General features: G+C 39.8%; 1 protein-coding gene across 9 annotated transcripts in view; it reads left to right on the forward strand.

Moving 5' to 3' along the window:
- Nucleotides 1-23,293, forward strand: part of SRPK2 (SRSF protein kinase 2) — a 269,647-nt gene that overhangs the window by 83,455 nt on the left and 162,899 nt on the right. For 2 of the 9 annotated variants that reach the window (XM_019543577.1, XM_019543584.1), the window contains exon 1: nucleotides 5,496-5,551. The exons of 4 other annotated variants lie outside the window; for them this stretch is intronic. In XM_019543577.1, coding sequence (XP_019399122.1) covers nucleotides 5,511-5,551 — 41 coding nt within the window. In that variant the 5' untranslated portion in view covers nucleotides 5,496-5,510. Of the gene's footprint in view, nucleotides 1-3,037; nucleotides 3,115-4,694; nucleotides 4,950-5,495; nucleotides 5,552-23,293 lie in introns of those variants that run through there. 3 more of the 9 variants (XM_019543579.1, XM_019543578.1, XM_019543585.1) reach the window with 3 other exon arrangements.

Raw genomic sequence — 23,293 nt, forward strand, 5'->3', positions numbered from 1 at the left:
GTTACCCTGGCCCCTCTCTCTTACCTGTTTGATTGCTTTGCTCGTCAGTCTGGGCTGGGCTGTAGTTGTGGGTGCTGTTTGGTCTGGCAGTCTGATATTTCCTCCGCCCTCATCTTCCCCTTCCCCTGCTGAGCCTAGTTTAAAGCCCGCCGGAGGAGGTCCGCCAACCTAGAAGAGAACACACGCTTACCTTTAGGGGAAAGGTGGAGCCCGTCCCACCCCAGTATGTCTCTCGTCGTGATGTGCCGGTCGTGGCTGAGGAAGCCAAAGCCCTCCTCGAAGCACCGTTCCTGTAGCCGCTGGTTGGTTTCCACGATGCACGTTTCATGCCGTCTGCCTCGTCCACTCACTGGCAGGATAGAAGAGAAAACCACCTGTGCGCCCATCCCCCTCAGCACGCACCCCAGACAGAGCGTGGTAGTCCTCCATCAGGCGATCAGGGCTCCTCCTGGCCGCATCGTTAGTACCCACATGGACTAGGACCATAGGGTAATAATCGGTGGGCTGGATTACGGTCTGGAGCATCCCTTTCATGTTCTGAATCCTTGCTCCAGGTAGGCAGTATACCTCGCGTGCCGAGGGGTCCCGGCGACAGATAGGGCCCTCCGTACCTCTCAGGATGGAGTCACCAGTGAGTTACCCAGAGAGGTGGTGGTATTTCTGTCTTTGGAGGTTTTTAATACCTGGCTGGACAAATTCTTGACTGGGATGATCTAGCTGGGGTTGGTCCTGCTTTGAGCAGTGGGTTGAACTAGATGACCTCCTGAGGTCCCTTCCAACCCTAATTTTCTGTGAATCTAAGAGTATTTACATTGGTTGCAGGTGTTTCACACTTGGCACTGAAAAGATGGAAAACCCACATTTTTAAGCCAAAAGAGAATATTTTGGTTTAAGTGATTTATTCATCATCTTCATCATCATCATCCTCATCACCAGTGTTCCCTCTAAGGAGTAGCGGTCCGTGAGCGCAGTGCTTTGGTCCCGCCTCCCCCTTTCAGCAGGACACAGTCTGCTGGTAAGTGTCCCGAAGTAAGTGTCCAGGTGGGAGCGGCAGGGTTCGGCCACCAGACGAAGGTAAGCTTCTCCTTCATGCAGGGCAGGCAGCAGCTCCTCCCTGAGGCAGGGCTGGGGCTGGGGGCTGGTGCAGGCTGCTCTGGCTTTGGGGAACTGGTCTATGGGCTCCACTGGCTCCAGGAAACTGCTTCGCAGCCCCGCATTGCCTCAGGAAGTGAGGAGGCACATGGAGTCAGGTTTGGGGGGTAGAGCAGTTCTCTGGAGCTGGTGGAGCCTGCAGAGTAGTTCCCCAGAGCCATCGGAGCCTGCGCCAGTCCCTAGCCCCTGTCCCTGCCTTGCCTCACCTTGGGGAGGAGCTGCTGCCTGCCCCGCATGAGGCTCTGCTGGCTCCAGGGAACTGCTTCATGGGCTTTGCCAGCTCCAGAGAACTGCTACACTTTCCAGCCCGGACGCCGTGTGCTTCCTCACTCCCTGAGGTGATGCGAGGGGGCAGAGCAGTTCCTCAGAACTGGTGGAGCCTGCACCAGCCCCTGTCCCTGTCCCTGCCCCCACCTCGGGAAGGAGCTGCTGCTTGCCGCACTTGAGAAGTAAGGAGCTTACCTCTGGTAAGTGTCCCACGCCGGCCCCAGTGCCTCTGCTGCACTCCGCCTCTCTGGCCAGGTGCGCAGCCTTAAAGTTTGTGCGTGGCAAGATTTTAACTTGTGCACAGCCATGCACACATGCAGCTTAGAGGGAACACTGATCATCACACAAATTTCACACACAGATAAAATCCATGTGCAGGGACTTTAAACTTCCTTAACCATGAGAGCATCCTTCCTTGCAGCCCCCTGCTTTTTTACCACATGCCTTCCAGCTTCTGCATCAAGATTCAGAGGTTTTGTGTGCTACTGTAACTCGTTCGAAAAGTACTGCTTTTTCCGTCCCATAGTCAAAATAGTGTGTTCATTAATTAAAGACCCCATCAGAAAGCATATGCACATGGGGACTGAATTGATTGCACAGGTAACCTTAGATATGGCATTATCTGTGCAGAGAGGTTGACTTGGCATTCTTATTATTCCTTTTAATGCTGGTTTTTTTAAGTTATTTTTTTCCATATACGTTTTACTCTGAAAAACAGAAATTCTGTCAGGCAGAACCATATTGACTGCCAGCTTGAGTCGTCAACAGGTTTAAGACCTCTGGATTGTCAGCACAGACCATACTGCTTGAGCTAAGGGTGATGATAGTAGTTGGCTGTTACCCCTTTATGTGCGTAGCAGCCCCAGAAAAGGATGAGATGCATGCTTTGCTATTGTGCTTCATTCTTGTTTTGTTGACAGCAGAGGGCTATAGAGATGCAGGACTCCAGGGTTCAAGTCCAGATTCTGTAAGGAAGATGTATGCTTCCCTTGAGTATACACTCTTCTGCAGCACCCTGGCTTCTCAGTGTCACCTTAATTCTTGCTTCTATTTTTCCTCTTATCCTGCGTACCCTGGTTACAGTGTCCGTCTGCTCTTATCACCTCTCCATATACCCAAGCTCCTGCCTCCAGTTTCCTCTGTGCCTCTCAACCTCTATCCACTATGCTGACCCTCTGATTTCTGTCTAAATCTACTCCTTTTTGGCTGCCCTCCTCTGTAGCCCTACCCTATCATTTCCATCCTCTGGTTCTTGCTTCTCAATCTTGTAATTGAAATAAATGTCTTCCTTGTCCTTCCCTTTGTTTCTTGGTGCAAAGGTGGGCAAATAAGAGCACTTTTTTTTTTCTTCCTGTCTCTGCCATCACAGGCTGCCCAGTGGCTAGAGTAGACAGTCACAGAAAAGTCTGGGTCAGTCCCTCCAGCCATGAAGGGGGAGTATGCTGCCATATGAGGAATTTGTTGCAACAAACCTGTGCTTAATATGTGTGAACTGAGACTCTTTGAAGGCTTACAACATAGCCATATTTGTGTAGTTAGGGACATGACTTTTTTGCTTTTCCCCAGATACTAAAGTTACTGACCCTGATAAATGTCAAGCCCTACTCCAAAGCAAGTTGATTCTATGTTTTTTTGATGAAGTGGTTATAAGAGCCAAGTGACACCTTTTTAGGACTTGTTTACTGCACTTAAAATGTGAGTGTCGTGTTTAAACAGTGAAACGCATGCTAAGTAAGATCATATGGTACAATGTTTTACAAGATGCATATCTTTAGATCATGTTTAATAATGTGTCAGCTATCATTGGAATGCTCCATGGACATAATATGAGTTCTGTGGAGGTGTGTGGAGCTGGGGCCAGCTGTGTTTCAGTCCTACTCCCAGCATTGCACCAGTGCGTAGATCCAGTGGAGGGAGTGGCACCCTCTTCCACACTCAGTTCCCCAATGGGGGGAACCCTCTTGGGCTGGACAGTGCTAGACATGTGGCAGGGAAAGTGTGGGCGATGGGCTGCAGGGGTTGCACATTCTCATGGGCAGACATGTGAGCTGTGGCGCCCTGTGCCAGGGTCAGTGTTGAGGGGGGCAGGTGGTACAGCTGGTTCCAGCCCTGGTAAGAGCAGGCTGAGATCCTAGGAAGCATTACTGTGTGATTGCCCAGAACAGGTTCTAACTTTTAATACACCGCAGTAATGCTTACTACAATTTAAATAAAACATGTACTAAGTGTCCTGTGCAACAAGACCCTAAGACTCTTTTCCTTCAATATTGACAAAATAAAGTATTTTTTTTCCTTAATCTTGTTTTTTAAGTGCCTGAATCTTTTCAATTTAAATGTCTTTTTTAAATAGTCAGCATGAGGCAGATCCCTGCCATTAGAATATTTCAGCATAAATAGTTAGAGCTAAGCAAACTCATAAGGAGCTGAAAATAGGGTTTTATAATGAGAAGCATTGGACAACATTAAATATAGGTGGTATTACCAGCTCCATTCATTATAGGATCTTAAGATAATTATTCAGCCCTATGAAATCATAGTAACTTTTGCTTTTGATCTTTCAAAGATCATAGCTCCTGGCAACATGATAATTTAATTAATTTATAAAAATACCCCTGTGTATATGGCTTTGAGATGATCTCATCAAATTGAAATCACAGATGGTATGGGGGTATTTCTCCCTCCACCCCCACTGCTGTAATGGGAATAGTCAGTTGGTAAAATTGATCTGCCTCTCAACATTTCTGTTCTAGATGGCATTGTCAGGCCATTTCTTTTTGGACAAGTATAATATATCAGCTCAGCTCTGCTAATGGGTGTTGCTGTTCATTGGTTGTGAGCATTCAGAGGGATAAAATAAATATGAAGGAAAATTTAAAATTTGGCTTTCAAAGTGTATTTGAGACAGTATCTTGCATATCATTGAAGAAATTCGGGTATTAGCAGTGTTTTGTTTATGATTTCTAATTCGTATATTAAAGTAATGATTTAATACTTCATTCTTTGTGACAAAAATGATTCAAAGACCCAAGCATTTCTGCTACCCTTAGAAACCTTGATTTAAAAAGCCCTAGAAATATGGCTAACACAGCTTTGGAGTAATTAAGTCCATGATCTATTTGCTTAATTTTTTTCATACAAGCTGGCATTTGTACATCAGTTTGTAATTTACAGCGATAGGAAACATCTGGTAAATATGTCAGTTCAGCCTCAAAAGAGGAAACACCCCTCTGCTTAAAAGAAATGGTACTTCCTGCTTTCATAAACAGTCATGTGCATAGTTTAGCAAGGCCTGATGCCTCTTGAGCTTTTTCCTTTATAGCACCATTGAATCCGTCTCTACAGAAGTACTGTGAATTTTGTGGCCTCATTTTGAACAAAACGGATTAGGAAAAAAAGTGCTTGCTAATAAAACTGTGGAAAGCAAGGACAGGCAATCTTGGTTGTGAATATTTTCTGATTTTTCCAGAAATCAAGCAGAAGATTGAGCTGCTGATGTCAGTTAACTCTGAGAAGTCGTCCTCTTCAGAAAGGTACAGCTACATCTCTTGCATGAACAATTAATGGTGTAGCATTTGCAAACAAGCGGCACAGGGCATTTTTCCTTGTCAAGTATGCTAATATTGTTGATGTATTGCATGCTTATTATTGTAAAGTATTAATTGAATCTGTGTTTTTGTTTAAGCTTTTGTTTTTTTGCAAAGGGCTATTGATTTTTTTTTTTTATTTGTAATTAAGTCTAATCAGCTGCAGCATGCAAATCATAATACAGCAGAATACTGGTGTGTGTGTGTGTGTGTGTGTATGCTGTTGTTGCAGTCTGTTCTATTTTTGTTTTCACCCAAAAAGCATCTTGATTTCTAAATCCAGTTTTAAAGATTCAGTTTTTGTTGTTGTATTAAAAAAATCATTCCGCAGTTACCAAGGTTGCTGTTAAATTTAGTTAATAGAAAATGTAACTGGGCTCAGCATAAGGCATCACCCAGTTATGTAGAAAGGGAGTGTCCTTTGCAAATAGCTCAGGAATTGCAAACCCACAAATTAGTCACATTCTGTAAGATAGATGTGATGCTTGTTCAAGTCTGTGCTAGGAAATGGAACAGTCACTGCATGCAGTAATGGTTCATGCCTGCAGGTAAGGACAAAATGACTCAGAACTGTTTTTAAGGCAATTATTTTATCTGTCAGTCAAATTATTATAAGTAGGCTGTTTTGTTTTACATAAATACTCTTTTATTAAATAAACCTTTTTAGCTTTTTTACATGAACTGTCCTTCTAGTGACTGTTTTTATGCTTTTAATATCCAAACCCTTTTGCTCGTGGCTTGCTTGAGAACGAATTTTGACAGAAATGTGCTTTTGAGAATTACGTCAATCGAAGGCAGTTTAAGATCAGTTCAGATTAAAACGTTAGTTTAATTATTCATTTCTTCTAGGAGAAGGAGAACATGTCAGTACTATATTTTGGATGCGAGTTGCTGGTTTGACATTGGCCACTGGCAAAAATTGTACTATTATTAATTTAGTGTACCTAAACATAATATAGCTGGTACGTTATCTAAAGTGTACTTTTAATGAATGGCTTGGCATAATAAAATATAATGGCAGTACACTGAATCCTAACTTAAAGGAACACAGGATAAAAAGACAAATAATTCAAAATGAACAAATGCTGTGTAATATGCAGGGCTTTAAAAAACAAAATGGGCAGTTTAATTGTATTTCTAACTGTAGACAGGGAAGACATGTGGCAGTAAACCATATTGCTTTTTGCTAGCTCTAGTATGACAAAATATCAGAGCTCTGAGATACAGAAAATGGTGGGGGGGGAGTGGGTTGTTAAGACACCTTTCCAAAATGGAGAAATGAAAGAAAAGCTTTGGGTTTTTCTGCAAATAGGAACTAAAGCACATGATGAAAAGCATTTGTTTACCTCCACCTGGCCTCAGTATCATAACATTTGTAAATGTTATGATAATCAAATTGTGGTAATGGAATAGAGGATGATGGGGGTAAAAATGGTACGGAAAACAGGTGTTAACTGTAATATTAGGAGCTTCTTTTAAGGGTTGCCACTGATGATGGGGCGATCCTAGTTACCAGATATTTTTAGCAGCATGAATGCCATAAAGCAGCTGATCAAAATATCATCCTATACACTACTGCATCTAGGACTGAATTTGATTAATATGGCTGATTAATAGGAATGTTTCTACAGAATTATTACACATAATTGTGAAAGGGGAAAAGGATTTTCAGGATGTGTTTTAAGTCTATGATCCATTTAAAAATGTCCTTTAATTTACAAACTAAAATTTGGCAACTGCAAAATTCATAAGGTTGCCTTATGGTCTTAAGGGTTTTGGAGGAAAAGACAAATCTTAAACGCACAAAAAAGATTAAAACTGGGTATTATGCATTCACACACCTTTTTTTGAAGTCTTTATAGAGATATCTAGTTTTGTGTGAGAGATTCTGTTCATTTATTAAATTAACATAAACTAGATAGTTAACGATAGTTTATAAGACTAGTAATTAACAAAAGTAACTTTCATGTAGTCTCACGTATATGATTATTTTTAGAAAATAACCATCATTTCCCAGTTCTAAAATTACATTGAATTTATGTGCTGTTCAACAGGAAGCAGTAATATTTGTCCTATTAGCTTTCAGATTCTTTTTAACCTGTTTTAAAATACTATATGAGAAGATACTTGGAGAAAAAAATCAGTGACATTTAACTACCTGATATTAAATAATCAAATTAAGAGGACTTAAAATAATGGGAAAAACTCTATCCTTAATCTGTGGTGCAGAGACCCACATAATGTATATTTATTGCAGATATAAATAATATTTATATGTAAACATGCTGTTTGGTGCACATTCAATCGTACAGGAGTTCATTCACACTTACAAAGGTGGTATTTCCAAAGGTACCACTTCCTTAGAAGTTTGTGTACTCCGAGTTGTCAAGTGGAAGTGAGAGTCCATGTTTGGTCTCTTGTTTATCAGCTTAGCAGAATTTGATGGATGAAACAAGTTACAATTTTTGCACTTGCACATGAACTGTCTGTCTCTGAATATAGGATGGTGATGGAGAGTTCTCTAAATAGAAGAGGATGCAGCCATGTTTGCAAGTATGCCTTGATAGGAGAGGATGTTCTTTTGTTGGGTCACCGTTATTCTGTCAGAGAGGAATGATTCTTAGATGAAGGACACTAGAATGAAATGAACAATTGGCTTTCTTTTAAGTAAGCTTAAAGTCTCAAAAATCCTGTTTGCATGGGCCTGTGATAGTCATTGCTTCATGTTTACTTCTTTTTAAGAGGCTGTTACATGAAAAGAAACTAACATGGCTGTGAGTTGATAGAGGCTATATCTCAGGGAGGCTTTCAGGTTGGTTTGGGGGTGGTTATATCAAAAACGGAAATTAATAAAAATATTAGGCATTTTTCCCTATGAAGTTCAGTGAAAAATCTTTGAAAACACTTTAGTTGCAAATGTAATGTTTTGTTAAGTAGACTGAATTAGGTAGAATTGTGGAGTAAAATGGTGGGAACCTCAAATAGTGAGGTGTTTCATTACACTTAGTGTCATATTGTCTTTATTTTGCCTAATGTTATAACATTAACGAGACAAATATTTGATAATCATGTAAATTGCCTTGGTAGTATGCAGCTAGAGAGCCTGAATATTCTTTAGCTTATTTAATGATGGACATATAATATTGCCTGTAGAGTTCATACTGAATCTATTAGAGAGTAGACTTGACCATAACTATCTCACTTTTTCATATTTCAAGTGTTCTGCCCTCTTACCATTCATTTTGCATTCAGAACTTCTGAATGTGGTATATTTTAAAGGTATGTCTGTCTTGAGTGCATGCTTGTTTTTCACCCATGCATACTTTTATATAAATACTTTGTGGAACTCCTTGTTGGATTTGACTGCATTATAAATAAAGTGTTGTTTTATAATCACTGGAATGTTTCTTAACAAAATTAACACACAGTATGCTATTCTTTCTTGCAAATTAAAACGAAGAGCTCAGTAAATTATATTTACAGCTGTTATTTCTGGATCTGGAATTGATGTTCTGTTTCAGCGATACGTAGTTTGACACTAGATGTTTTTGATAAAGGTCATTGTGAAATAGTAAACAGCGACGCGGCAAAAAGAGCTGGAGAACACTGCTTCTGGAGCTATTACCATATTAGGATAGAAGCTCTGGGAAAAGAAAAGAAAGAGGACAAAGGAGTCTCAGAAAGGGAGAAGAAAGAAAGAGCATCTGAAGGAGAAGGTGAGGGAGAAAGAAGATCTCGAGGAGATAAGACGCTTACCTCAGGATTTTTCTCACCGCTGGAGAGAGCGGAGCTCTGAGAGAGGGGCAGATCCCTGAGAAGGCACCGGAGACCCGGCTGGCAGCCGCACTGAAAAGTAAACAAACAAACAAACAAAAAGAAGAGTGAATTGACTCACTCCCACAGGCTTAGTGAAAACAACTGAGTGCTGACCACGAGGATTCAAGGCTTCAGCCATGCGTCAGATGAAAGGTACACACTCAGGATAGCAAAAGTAAAGAGAGAAATAACAAGGCTTGAAGAGAGAAAAGACTGCTCTCTTGTTTTTAAAAAAAAAAAAAAAAAAAAAGTTAAAGGGACTTTGTTTATTAACACTAAGTTCAGTCCAACCAAACTGATAAAGGTTAAATAAGAACAGGGGGTGGGGGAAAGGGAGGGAGGAGCTGCTGTGGTAAGGCTAAAGAAGCTTGAAAAGAAAAGACTGCACTAAAAAAAAAAAAGGGAAATAAATGGCAAAGCAGAGTTAAAGGGACTTTGTTTATTAACACTAAGTTCAGTCCAACCAAACTGATAAAGGTTAAATAAGAACAGTATGTAGATAGAATTACAAAGTTGATATAATTGTTGAAAAAAGAAAAGGGACCGCTTCTGTTTAAAAATAATGAAAGTTTGTATAGTGTTATAAAGAATAAAGATAAAGACAAGTGTTAATCTGCATCTGATTGTGAATATACGTATTGGCAAGTGTGTGGGAATAATCGAGTGAAGTTTTCCTCTATAATACTGAGATTTGTATATGTATATGTATATATGCAGAACAAATTATAATAACCAAGACGTGGCAGGCGGGAAAGTCGGGGTACTTACAGCTCTTTGGGAGATTATAAAAGGATACAGAGAGGCAAGGCCCACCATCACAGTCATCCACAACGCTGGTGGCCCATATGTAGCTTTTGTGCATCTTTTTGCAAACCCTGCACATGCATTTTTTTTTTTTGTTTTTATTTTAAGATGAATGCGTGCTTCAGTGATCTCATGAAAGAGAGAGGGAGAAAGCAAATAATCAATATAAGGCCAGCATTCTTGAGCAGTGTCAGAGCAGCTGGCCAATGTATATGTATGATGAAAAGAAGGTGATTACATTTTCAAGGTTCCAAGGGGTTTTTTAAATAGCAGTGAGGGGAAAATATTTTCAAATGGTAAAATTAATTTCTTGACTGTCCCTTTTGTTCCAAATATGCAGCATGAGTGTTGAGGGTTATATAGGGATGACTTGCTTGTTCTTTCTGCTTTTTTATTTTCAAGTCTGTAGCCTTGAGCCCTGTATGCTGCTCTCTCTTTTTGTAATGATCTTTTCAGAGCAAATTACATGGATTCCTTTTCTTGATGCTTTTACATTTTCAGTCGTTTGGACCATCTGCACAAATTCAGTGAGGAAGAAATCTTAAAAAAAAAAAGATGGAGGACTTCCAGTATCTCTGTCTTTTTAAGAAGAAAACCTTATGCTAGTTATGAAGAGGGCTGGGAAGCTGTAAAATTCCTTCATAAATAGCAACTTAGATTTTTAAATTTTGAGTTTAGGTTTTGAACAGGTACAGTATTGAGGCATTGGTGTCATTTGGTTCTAACAAATGGATAAGACAAATGCTGGCAGAACAATATTCAGCTGATTATCTCTAGCACAACATGGCATTACTGTGTAAGATAGATATGTTTTGGAATAACTGGTAGATAATGGTTTGTAACAGGGCTATACGTGTGGGTATTTTGTGACAGTAAAATTGAAACTAGAATAATGTCATGTACCAAAATAATGTGATTGGTTTATTTGATCTTTTTTTCTAATTCTATTGTATGTAATATAAAGATACTAAAAAGAGATTTTAATTTTTCTTGCCTCTCTTTTTTTTTTTTTTTCCCCCCCTCCATTTATACTTTATTTTCTTTTAAACTAATAATGGCTAAAATAAGTCTTGGTTTAGTTTTTAATTCAGAACAGTTCAAACTGATTTTTAGTAAACTTCTCTTGCTGCTTTTAACTTTCAGTTTGTTATTAAAAGTAGCTCAGAAGATGTATACTGCAATTATATGTTATAGTTTACTTTTCCGTTTTCAAGAACAGTTAACTAACTTTGCTTTTAATAACATGCTTGACAATGGTTACATTTTTAACATGCAAACAGTGAACTTACATGGTTTCATAGTTGGTAGGGTCAGAAGGGACCTGAGCAGATCATCAAGTCCGACCCCCTGCCATGGCAGGAAAGTGTACTGGGGTCAAACGATCCCAGCAAGGTGATTGTCAAGCCTTGTCTTAAAGACCCCCAGGGTAGGAGCCAGCCAGTGTAAATTTAAAGCTTTCTGGACATCACATATCCTCCACCAGTTACAACTTTTTAGAGTGGCAGTCACTCCAAAAATGCATTATTTTTACTGTTTTAAACTTTAGAGATTTGGGGTATTTTGGGTTTGCTGTTTTGTAGACTTTGCTTTTATCTCTGCTCTGTCTAGAATAATATTTGAATTTAACATCAGTTTGTAACTAATCTTTTTGCTATACCTTTGTAAGAAGAAAATACAGAATGATACCTTTTGTCTTTGTAGAATGATACCCACTTTGTAGTTACATTTTCTTTTGATGTGTTCTTCAACATAAACTTGTTTTTGACGTGGTTTAATTGTAGGGGACCACAGTTTTTGTGTTTTTGAGAAGTACAAAGCACAGATGGGATATTTATCTGCATGCGTAGTTGGAGCCAAGATGACAGATTATCTGGGAGAATGTCAGGGGCCTGTACAAAAATGTTTTTCATAAAAAACATTCTTCATTAGGTATTTATGCTGAGCACACTGGTGGTAACAGTTTATGACTGCAAATGACAGGAAGGGAATAATTTAAGTGGTGTACATTTTCCTTCCCCTTTTTTTGATAAATGTGTCCATCTGATTCATACCTGTTGCACTAAGGTAAAAAAAAAAAAAAAAAAAGGGTAGGGAAAAAACTGATCGGTAATTTAGGAACCAGAACTTGTATACGGTAGATTTAACCTATTTTTATAACTTGAAACTTTTAGCTTAATGGCTGACATTGTTGTTACTTGACATGAATATCTACATTTGTGGCCAAGCAATGTTTAGTGGACTATTTTTGATATAGTGTGCCTCTAATATAAAATTGCATTTGTATGTAGATGCCCTGTGTAGTTGCTAATATTACAAAATACATCATGCTGAAACCTTCTGTAATTGAGCTACTATCAAGCCACTCAAAAACAAATATAAGAATGTTTGTGCAGTGCAACTATTTATATTATACAATGATCTGATGTAAAAGCTTTCATTGGCATGCATTTGAAATAAATGGATTAATCATAAGTCACAAGTAAGCTATGCAAGTCATTCCAAATGAAAGCTGATAAAGCCATTACACCACTCCATTCCATCATGTATTCTGTAGAATATCTTATGAGTATACTGTCTTAAAGAAAATGTTTTGGAATCTCTATATTTGTGAAGTCCAGTTTCCTGAATTACTAGAAATTTGATTTAGGGGTTCAAAAGAAAAACTATATGGCATTTACATCTGACATCAAATAGCTTTTTGCTACCTAAACTTTTGTGACTGTAAAGTCTCAAGCAACTTTATCTATCATTTTCCCTCTTAAATTCTTCTGTACTTCCTTCCAAGTAAGCTCTCCTTAGGTAAATACTTTGAAATTCAGACAAGATTCATCTTATAGATGATGCCTACAAACCTCAGCCTGCTGACCTGGCTAGACAGGTGATGAGTTATTGCTTCCTCTTTCCTTACTTTCCTTTTTCAGTTGTTTTTAACTCCAGTTAAAAAAACAAATTCATCCATCACGAAAACACACCCAAACCACACCCACAACATGTGTAACTAACAAAGTATTCCAAATTCTTTTCCCTATCTTTGTATCCATGTTCTTAGACTGTGAACTTGTGTGTAGGGATTGTCTCTTGACTGTGCTTGTGGATTGTCAAGGAAACTGAGGCCGTGTCCAAATTGCAACTGTTTGGAGTGTGAACATTAGGGCCAACATGTTTATTAGGATTTTAAGACTGAGTACCTTTTTTCTGGATATCTAAATAATTTGCCTTGGCATCCAATATTATGCAGTCTTCCAAATCTACAAATAAGCATGTGGATAGCCTGGGATATCTATTTTCTAGTGATTTTAAAAAATAGTGTTTTCTAGCTTAAGCTTATACGATATCCATATTTTTAAACTCGGTGACCGCAAGGGTTTTTATGACCCAAGATGGCGACTACCAGCGTTATAATGAAACTTGTTGAGTGCTAAGTGAAATCAGGTATCAATTTAAAATGAGCATTATAGCAAAACAGTGCTAAGCAACAGCATTAAGCGGGGGTTGCCTGTACCTGGTCTAGGTCTTGAGACAGTGTATTTTTGAGGTGGGAGATAAAGGAAATTACTTCAGGTCCTCCATCCCAAATTTGTTTGCCTTTTGGCACTAGCATAGACCATATCCAGACTTCAGGAGAGCTTTGAAAAACAAGCCAAGCAAAATCTTCATCTTTCTCTGTAGTCCTTCCTTTAACTAATTTCTGTTTCCATTCCTGGAGTGTTTAGACCAGGGATGGGCAAAGTATGGGCTGCAGGCTAAACCTGGCCTGCCAGGGTATTTTGTCTGACCCATAGCAGGTCCCTTGGCCTCTGCCTGGCTCAGGCACAGGGGACAGCCCAGGCCATGGTGCGTGAGGCCTGTTTCACTGCCTTTTGAGCATGCAACAGGGGTAGGTGGCCTGGTGGCCTGACTCTTTCCCAGCAGCCCTAGTGGCAGTGGCTCCACTGACCTACTACCTGGGCACCCTGGCCCAACCTCCCTGTGCCCACCACCAGTTTGTGACTGTTCAACCTTTGTCATCCCTTGGGGCGCTCTGGTGAACAGACGTTCCCCCAGATCCTGATGAGCACCCCTGATGAACTTATATGTTGCTACCAGTTCACCCCTGAGCCTGTGCTTTTCCAGGCTGAAGAGTCCCAGGGCTCTCAGCCTTTATTCATAAGGTCTACTTTCCTGACCTCTGATGTGTGTGGCTCTCCTCTGGACTCTCTTAAGCTTCTCCACATCTTTTTTGAATTGTGGAGCCCAAAACTGGATGCAGTACTCACCAAGGCCTAGTACAATGGGAGGATGACGTCCTGGGATTTACTTGAGAAGTATCTATGGATGGAAGCCAGCGTTTTGCTTGCTTTACTAGCAGCAGTATCACATTGCAGGCTTATGTTCATCTTGTGGTCAATCATGACCCCCAAGTCCCTTTCATCTGTAGCGCTAGCCAGTGTAGCACTGCCAAGCCTATAAGGATGCTGCAGATTTTTCTTCCCGAGGTGGAGAAACTTGCATTTTTCGGTGTTAAACGCCACCAGGTTCTCATCTGCCCATTTGCTGAGCCTGTCCAGGTCAGCCTGGATCACCCTCCTGTCCTCAGGTGTGGATGCTTTACCCCAGAGTTTGGTGTCGTTGGCAAACTTGGCCAGTCCACTTCTGATACCAATGTCCACATCTTTAATGAAGATGTTAAATAGTATAGGCCCAAGGACAGAGCCCTGGGATATGATGCTAGTTGGCTCCTTGAGTACCCTGGGGTGTAAACTGTCAGGGCCGGCTGACTTGAAGGTACCCAGCCTCTCAAGGTGTTCTTTCATGAGGTTAGCATTGATGGAGGGTAAGGAATTGCCCTCATCTGGGCCTCCCTGTCCCGTAGTGGGAAGGGGCATCCCATGGGACTGATGAAAGACTGACTCAAAGTACCCATTTAGCAAGTTGGCTTTTTCCTGGGCGTCAGTTGTCCCATTTGGTTTACCAGGGGTCCAGTGTTGCCCTTGCTTTTCCCCCAGCTTAAGTCTCACTCTAAACAAAGTAGAAAGAAATAAACTGTTCACTCTTCTATTCCAAATTGGCTATCTAATGTAACAAGAGAAAGTTAATCAGTTAAAACAGGGGTTTTCAACCAGGGGTATGCATACCTCTGGGGGTGCTTGGGATGGCATCAGAGGATACTCAGCAGCAGGCTGCTGTGCCTCTGGCACTTCCGCCACTGCTATGCTGCCAGAACTTCCTGCCTTCTGTGGGTACACTGACCCCGAAAGGTTGAAAACCCCTGAGTTAAAACATTGCACATTCCAGTTAGAGGCAAACATTAGAATCCAAACACTTTCCTTACATGTTTAGTTTTATCCTTACACATTTATTTTCATCTCATTGCTTTCCAAATAAGGAATATTTCAGTCTCAGTGGTCAGAAAAGTAAGTCAAAGAGAAGGAATAAGATGATCATCCTCAGAATGTGTGGATTGTACCAGGGGTCAGAAAGGAAAGACAAAGAGAAATAATCAGTTCACAAGAAATGAATCCTTTTCTTCACCATCAAAATTATAAAGGGGGGGAGCATAAAATCCAGAAAAGATTCCTTGACTGCATACCATTAAAACAGACGACTAACTGAATAAGATATAGAGATATAAAAAATAGAACACAAGCTTTTTTGAACCTGAGCTTGTTTCATCAAATGCAAAAAACAAACAGCGTAGAGCGATGTACAATTAAGCTAGAGAGGCAACAATCCTCATTAAGAAAATAAAAAAGAGCTTAGTGTTATTTTTTACTGTCTTGGAGAATATAATTAAATTAGTGAAAGTGGTTGGGCAAACACAAACATGTTAAAGAAATACAGAAATGTTATGCTATCCAATATAAAAGCAGATTGACACTTCCAAAAATTGAAGCAATGGACATTTCTTCCATGAGGAATACAGGGAACCTGTGTTCTTTTATCTGAAGGGCTCTTCTTCCTAAAAGCCCATTCAGAGAAGGAAGGATGCCTCTGTACATGGTTGCCTCCTGGTTTGCTAGCCTGTGTGAGAATCTAATGCCCTTCCTGTGATTTAAAAAAAAAAACAAAAAAAACATTTTTTAAAAAGATCCTGCACACACCCACCTTTTGTCCATTGTCTTTGTGTCAAACTCCTTTACTTTCCCTTCATTTAAATAGCAAAAAAGGTAATAATTGAAACAGGGTTGTCCAGCTTCCCAGCAGGAGCTGTACACTTCATGGAGCCTGCACCATGACACGCTCCCCCACCCCCTCTGCATTGTGCACCCATGTGAATGCTTGCATCCTCCCACATACTGCAGGACCTTCATGAGTGCTCCATCACTGCACTGCATGCCTGCATGTGTGCTCTAGCTTCCCCCACTGATCCTTCACATACCTCATGGGCTGTCCCACTGCTGCTGCACATGCCCATGTGGGCACTCCCTTCCTGCACTGCATGCCTGGGTCTGGCCTCACCTTTTGTTTCCTGTGCTGCTGCACCATCCTGTCTCCTGAGGCAGGAGCTGGAAGTGGAACCTAGAGGAGGGAAGGGGAGCCTGTAGACTTTGGCTGCATTTGCAAATGGAGCGATTGGAGGAGTGGCAGCTAGCCTAGGGGCTGCAATGTAACCCCCCACAGACTTTGTGTAGTCTGCGGGCTGCCAGTTGGACAGCCCTGAGTTACAAGACCACTGCAGATGAAACTGTAGAAGTCTTCTGGAGAAGTCAGATATTTTATTTTTCAAATATACCTCTCTAATTAGCCTATAAGGTGCCATTGTGCCCTGCCTTCTGCCTTACCCTGAAGTGTTAGACAATTCAGTGCTCCAAATCAACTTGAGAGAGAGATCTGCATGCATACTTGGTCTTCCTTTACTTTCCAGACACCCTGAGTTTGCGTTGGATGTTAGACTTATGTATAGATTTAATAACTTAGGCAGATTTCAACATGTGGTGACCACAGGCATTACTGCTTACCCACTACACCAAGTGCTTGGTTATGTATCTGTAGTAAAATTTCTGTTCACTAGGAAAAGGTCTTGTTTTTAGATTAGTTTATACTTCCAAAGTTTGATTTAATTTAAGATATCCTTGAATCAGCAGTGCAAAGTTCACAGATGTCACTCCTCCCTTTATGATGAGAAACCTGTTCAGACTCATAGAGTAAAGGGTATTGGTATTTGGTAGAAATCCGCAAGTGTGAAATAGGCTAGTGCTGAAGGCCATGAGTTTAATTCTTCTAGCCTAGTCCTTTAGAGAAAAATGGGGGAAAAATCAGGTTGTCTTGGTAATGGCAATCAACAGTATCGCTGAAGTTTGTGTAAAGAAGCAGTAGGACATCAGAAACACCCAATTTAAAGGGAAACCATGCCCTCGAGCTGAATGGAAGAGTCTATTTTCAGTCTGAACCCTAATTGTCAAGGGAAAATTTAGCTGTGTGGCACAGTGAACAAGAATGTAGAAAGTAGGTCTAAAGAATGTGCTAACTAGAATTCAGCTGACCTCAGTATTTGGAATAGCAGTTATGCATCTCTCTTGTGTCAAAGAAGTGTCTTTTAATTTTTTTTCCAAGTATTAGAAACAGGGAAGTGTTCTGTGGATGTAGATTATCAATTTTAGCCAAGAAATTTATTGTATTAATTTCCTGTCCAGATTAGTGAAAAATAAAAAATGTGGTATGAGCTTTCCTAATATAGGATCAGACCTTGCAGTTGTTGCAGTTTTACTGCTTTGGGACTTCTCACTGCCCCCAGATTCTTGGGTAAGTTAAGCACACCTCTTTTTAGGGCTGGTCCAAGCTGTTAGCCGATATTTAGACCTTTGCCAGCCTGTTGGGTGGAGAATTTGATTATGTGAGCTGGATATTTCTTTTAATATGTTCCTAGTTGTTTACAAATTTATATAGAGTTCTGTTTCCCTGCAGAGAATAGAAACAAATAACAGCAGGCAGTTTCCTCTAAAATTGCCTTTTCCAACAAGTCCTATGCCCAGAAAAATTTTCATCCCTCAGCTTCTTCACAGGGACTTTCATGATTTTTTTGCTTTTTTAATAGCAGTTTTCTGCTTCTCAGGCTTACACTGCTTGCAACCAATCCATATGGCCTGTGTGTTTTATAATCAGTCCCAAAGAAATCCCTAGCCTACGCAGATTAGGTTCTGAATTCCTGACAGGCCATGTCCTTAGGCAGTGGCTTCTTTTGCTTCTAGCTAATATTGAATAAAAGGGCATAGTTTCTTACCCTATGTATCCTGCAGGAAGAATATTTAGCATGCTTACAAGCTTTGATCAACAGACTGTCACAGATCTCATCAGAGACTTGTTTGCTGGCAGCCATTAACAGCTTTCAGCATAACAACAGCATCACAGTTCAAATACCATCTTAAATCAAAACACACTTTTCACTACTCAGCAGTTTCCTTAACTCGTTGCTGACTGACCAGTTCTTTTCCAGTCTGCTGCCTGTTGTTTCCTCTGTTTTTTAGTGGAGGTAGTTCCAGTGCAGGCTTTCTTCTGGCAGGTATGCAGAAGTCCTTCTTCTCTTTAAGATTTAGACTGCAGTGTGCTTTCAGATCCCTCTGAGCAGGGGAGCTCTGCCACTGCTGTTCTGGTTTTCTCTAGAGAGATGTCCTCCAGGTCACCCCTAGCTTGTTTTTTGCCCCCTCTCACTGACTGAACTGCTTTGCTTTTATAGGAAACCCTATTCTAGTTTACTGCATTGCCTGACCCTACCACTCTTCCAAGCCGAAGTCAGTCACTTGCAGTTAAATACGTAGCTTGGCCACTCTACCTTGTGACAATAGATTCCGGCGACCCTGGTGATTTTTTTTTTTTTTTTTCCCTGCCTATGTAGATTTGTGACTTCTCAAGACTAGTAATTCTGTACATGCAACTATCTTCACAAATATCTTCATACCTATGGAACATGAATCACTCAGGTCAAGATAGCCTTCAACTAGCAGCCAAGATGTTGGAAGGAGACAAGTGGTAGAAATAAGATATTCTGATATGGAAATACATTCACAATACTCAGAAGACGAGGCAAAACAAACAAAAAAAATCTAGTGGCTTAAAATATATATTTTTTTAATTGGATCATTTAGGTGCTTGGTGCAAAGCTAGGAATCTAAAATTTAGATGCCCTAACATCTCTCGCATTTTAGATTTCACAAATATTCTTTACCCTTCCAATTCAATTGCTGTACGAGTGTCTCGATCTTCTGTGTTATGCTTAATCACTGGCTCTAGAGATCCAAATGTTGACTACTTTTCCAGTTTGTCCTCACTTCTTTCTGTCAAAGTGATCTGCTCCCATAGCTCTTACAATAAATTACAAGCAATTAACTCTTGCACAGTATTATTGCTCTGGCTTCTCCTTTGTCTGCCACAAGGTTATGGCTTGTAAGAATGGTCTACTAAGAGATGCTTAGCTGCTCTGTTATATCATCTTAGTTGTATGCCTTGCTCACTGCAGTGTGGAGTTTAATTATGTTTATTGTGCGTGGTTTTTCCTAGGTCTCAGACAGGTCTTGTTGTATCTTATTCTTCACATGTCTTGCTTCCTTAGTGGACACAAAACTCACCTCAGTCCTTTATATTTGAAGATATCTCCCTCACCAGTTGTTTAGAGTGAAAATTCTTTGCAGAGAATAGTAACTGGCATTCTTACTTAGTACCTGTACTTTTAATTTCATTCCTCACCAAATTAGCAAACAGCATTCCTAGATATTTAAAATTCTTAATTTGTTGATATCTATGAGTTAACTTCTAAATAAACGTGTTTGAACTCAGTTTACAGCCTTATGCCTGTTAAATCCTATTTTTATCTTACCACTTCCTGCGAATTTCCAACCGTTTTTGAATCGTCTTTTGTGTGATTACAAAAATGTGTGTATTTTATGCAACTGACCTGGATCATTTTGCAGGCCATATGAATTCATTTAATCTTTTGACTTCTACAGTGTGTATACCATTTTTCCATAGCCCTGTTGAAAAGTACAGGGCATATTATATCTCCTTGCCTTAATCCCGGGTTACTGTCAAATGGAGTAGGGGTTTCACTTATATATAAAATCAAAAGCATGCAGTGGTTCATGTCTCTTCTTATGATTATATTATATACTTTAAGTCTATACAAATTGTGAGATGAAGAAAAGTGAACAGTAAATGGCCATTTTTTCCATCAGCTGAGCCATCTGCAGAACAACTATTTTTTTAAAGAAATCTAAAGGTGGGAATCAGTATGTTTAGAAAAACAGAGCACTGAGAATTGACAGTGTTGCCACTAAATCATGAGGACATGCACTCAATTTTGATTCTAATTTTCTGATAATGGTCTCATTTTCTGAAGGAATTGATTTACTAAAAACACTTGATCTACAATGATTTTCCTCTCCTCTGTATAAGAAAGAAGTCACATATAGGTTTTTATAGTTTTAATGAAGAGGGAGATGATATGATGGTCCTTATGTTAGATTTTGTTCCCTCTTTTCAAAATTGGGTGCATGTCCTCCTCCTTCCATTCTGGATTTTTGTAAACCTCCAAAGTAGAAAAAAATGCTCCAAAGATTTTGAATAAACTAATCTCTTACTTTTGATCATCCAGTGGCAACACTGTTAATTCTTAGCAGTCTGTTGTTTCTGAACATACTGATTCCCACCCTTAGATCTCCTAAAACATACTTCTTCTGCAGATGGCTCACCTGATGGTGAAAAATGGCCACTTAAAGGTCACTTTTTTCATCTCACAATTAAGAAGACATCCTGCCATCTTTATATAACAACATTCTTTGCAACTAAATACTTTTTCCTTTTAGACTCTTATCAGGTTCTCTCATTCTCTTACTTCATACATAAATATCTCTTCAGGATGCTTGCTTATGATTAGTACATCACATATGATTAGTACTTCTGCCTTGGTCTATGTTTTCTACCAAGGCATTATTTTATGTTATCTTTGCATTCTTCTGGCTTTATCATAGTCCTTGGTATAAGACTGTTTCTAGTCCATTTCTGAAGGCATATGCAATCCTTGGTATACCTCTGTTCTCAGTTGCTTTCTTACCATTAAACTGTCACTTTGTTCTTTATTCTTTGAGTTATTCCTACAATCTTTTCTACCCATTTCCCTACTATAGCTTTGATAGCCTCTGACTTAATTGGTAAGTATCCTCCAGTACGGTTCCCACAGCATCTTTCTAAAAGTTAAAGATACTATGTTGTATCTGTGGCTCATTATTATTGTTAAAATTGTACTATTATAGGGGTAAAAACACAATTAACTTTGTTTAACCGTCAAATTAAAAAATAATGGGTAACTTCTGTATCTCGGAGAAGATTATGGAACTGGACATTGGAAGTTCAGTCTTGTTCTATAGGCACATTAACAGAATCTTAATATGTGAGCCCTTTCATCTGTATCTTAATTTCTTTATTTCAAGAGTTGTATTTTTAGTAACCATTAACCCTGAAAAATCTCCAAATTGGTAGCTTTGACAGTCAATTATTGTAAAACTTTGCTAAAATGGAAAGCTTTAATCAAGATTATTGTTCTATCATTTTGTCTATTGTTTTTATTTTCTCTTCAGCTTTTCTAAGTGGACTTTGTTTTAGTATTCTTGCAAATATGTTTCTTAATGATCAGAAGCTCATTCTTGGCAGCAGACTGTAGAACTATCATGTTCCATGTTCTGAATGGGCTGCACAGGAGACTAGCAGTCAATGGATTTTGAGTTTGTTAGCCAAAAGACATCATCTCTTGTCTATGTGGATTTTTTAGGGCAGCAGCACCTGACTGTAGTGCATTCTTGCATGTCTGAAGATTTTTGAGAGATTAATAGGGGATGCCCAATGAGAGCTACAGTGTTTTTACCCAGCACGGATGGAACTGAATATTCCTCTAAGGCTCCTGCTACATGTTACATGCATTATGCAATTAATTGGTTTTATTGTGCGATAAATCTAGACCAGCCACACATGGAAAGTAAGACTGGCCTCAAGTGAAAAGTAATTATCACGCAATTAATGGGTTAATCGCATAATATATTTGGACCAGCCACATGTGCAAAATAATTATCACACCATATAAATGACTATAGAGCTATAAAGATCTAACCACTACAAAGTTAGTGCTTGGAAATGTGTATAGATGGCTTCTATCTAGCTTTAATCGGAATATGTAGCAGGGCCCTAAGTGATGCTTAATATGGCTGCTGGTACTTGTTTGTTTTTGAAAAGCTTGACAAAGCTTTTAAGTGTTGATGCATGTAATGAGCAGATTGTCAGATCTCAACATCACAAATGAAGAGCTGCATCACATGGGCAGCACATCCATAACACAGAAGGTCTGCTTGCTTATTTATCAACAAAGCTCAAGCAGTTTTCATATTAGCAACATTGTTAGTCACAACCAAAAAAAATCTTTGATTATCTTTTTTTTAAATGACCGGCCATATATCTGACTGTCTAGTAGTGCTCATTTATGCTTTGAAATGAGTAAAACATTGCTTTTGCAGTTGTTACCATGAAGTTGATGATATCCTCCTTGTGAATGTTGCTCTATACATCAGATGCTAGAGACGCCTGAAGAGCTTGTGCAGTAAGGAAATCGGCTGTCTTTCACGTCTTCCATTTCAGTATTTAGAAGACTACTGCAAGCCATTTCTGCAAGCCATTTGGAACTTTATAAATTGGATGCAATTTTTGAAAAAATTCTAACGTATAAGAGACTTTTCAGTTTATTTGAAATGATTTTATTACACATCGGGAACAGATGATCAAGTTCATTTTTCTGGTCATAGGACATTTTGATTAAAAAAACACTTCAAATTCTTGATACTGAAGTACATGGAATAGTAAAATCATTATTAGATGATGTAGAAATGGAATATATATAAAATATTAAAAAAAAGGTAGTGCAACAGTCTACTACAGAAGATTTTTTACATACATACATACATACATATATACATACATAGTATGTACATGAGTGTGTGTGCATGTCTGTCTGTCTGTTATAATGAACCTTTTTGTATTGAGATATCAGAATGTGTTCCACAAGCATTAATGAATTCATTTTTATAATACCCCTATAATGTTACTATATAGTATGACCCTTGTTTTTACACTTGGGAAAACAGACACAGAAGGTGCAAGTTTTCATAGTTAGCAGGGTCGGAAGGGACCTGAGCAGATCATCAAGGCTGACCCCCTGACATGGCAGGAAAGAGTACTGGGGTCAAATGACCCCAGCAAGGTGTTTGTCAAGCCTTGTCTTGAAGACCCCCAGGGTAGGAGCAAGCACCACTTCGCTTGGAAGTTGGTTCCAGATCCTAGCCGCCCTGACGGTGAAGTAGCGCCTCCTGATGTCTAGTCTGCATCTACCCTCTGCCAGCTTGTGACTGTTATTTTTAGTCACTCCTGGTGGTGCTCGGGGGAACAGTGACTCCCCCAATGCCTGCTGGTCCCCTCTGACTAGTTTGTAGCAGGCCACTAGATCCCCACTCCTCCTCTAGTGGAGGCTGAACAGGTTCAGGTCCCATCGCCTCTCTTCATAGGGCTTGCCCTGCTGCCCCCTGATCATGCAAGTGGACCGCCTCTGGATCCTTCCCATGTTGTCCACATCCCTCTTGAAGTGCGGCACCCAGAATTGGATGCAGTACTCCAACTGCGGCCTGACCAGTGCCGCATAGAGGGGGAGGATCACCTCCTTG

This window comes from Crocodylus porosus, unplaced genomic scaffold, assembly GCF_001723895.1.
Source record: "Crocodylus porosus isolate Cpor-Errol unplaced genomic scaffold, CroPor_comp1, whole genome shotgun sequence".
Lineage (NCBI taxonomy): Eukaryota > Metazoa > Chordata > Crocodylia > Crocodylidae > Crocodylus > Crocodylus porosus.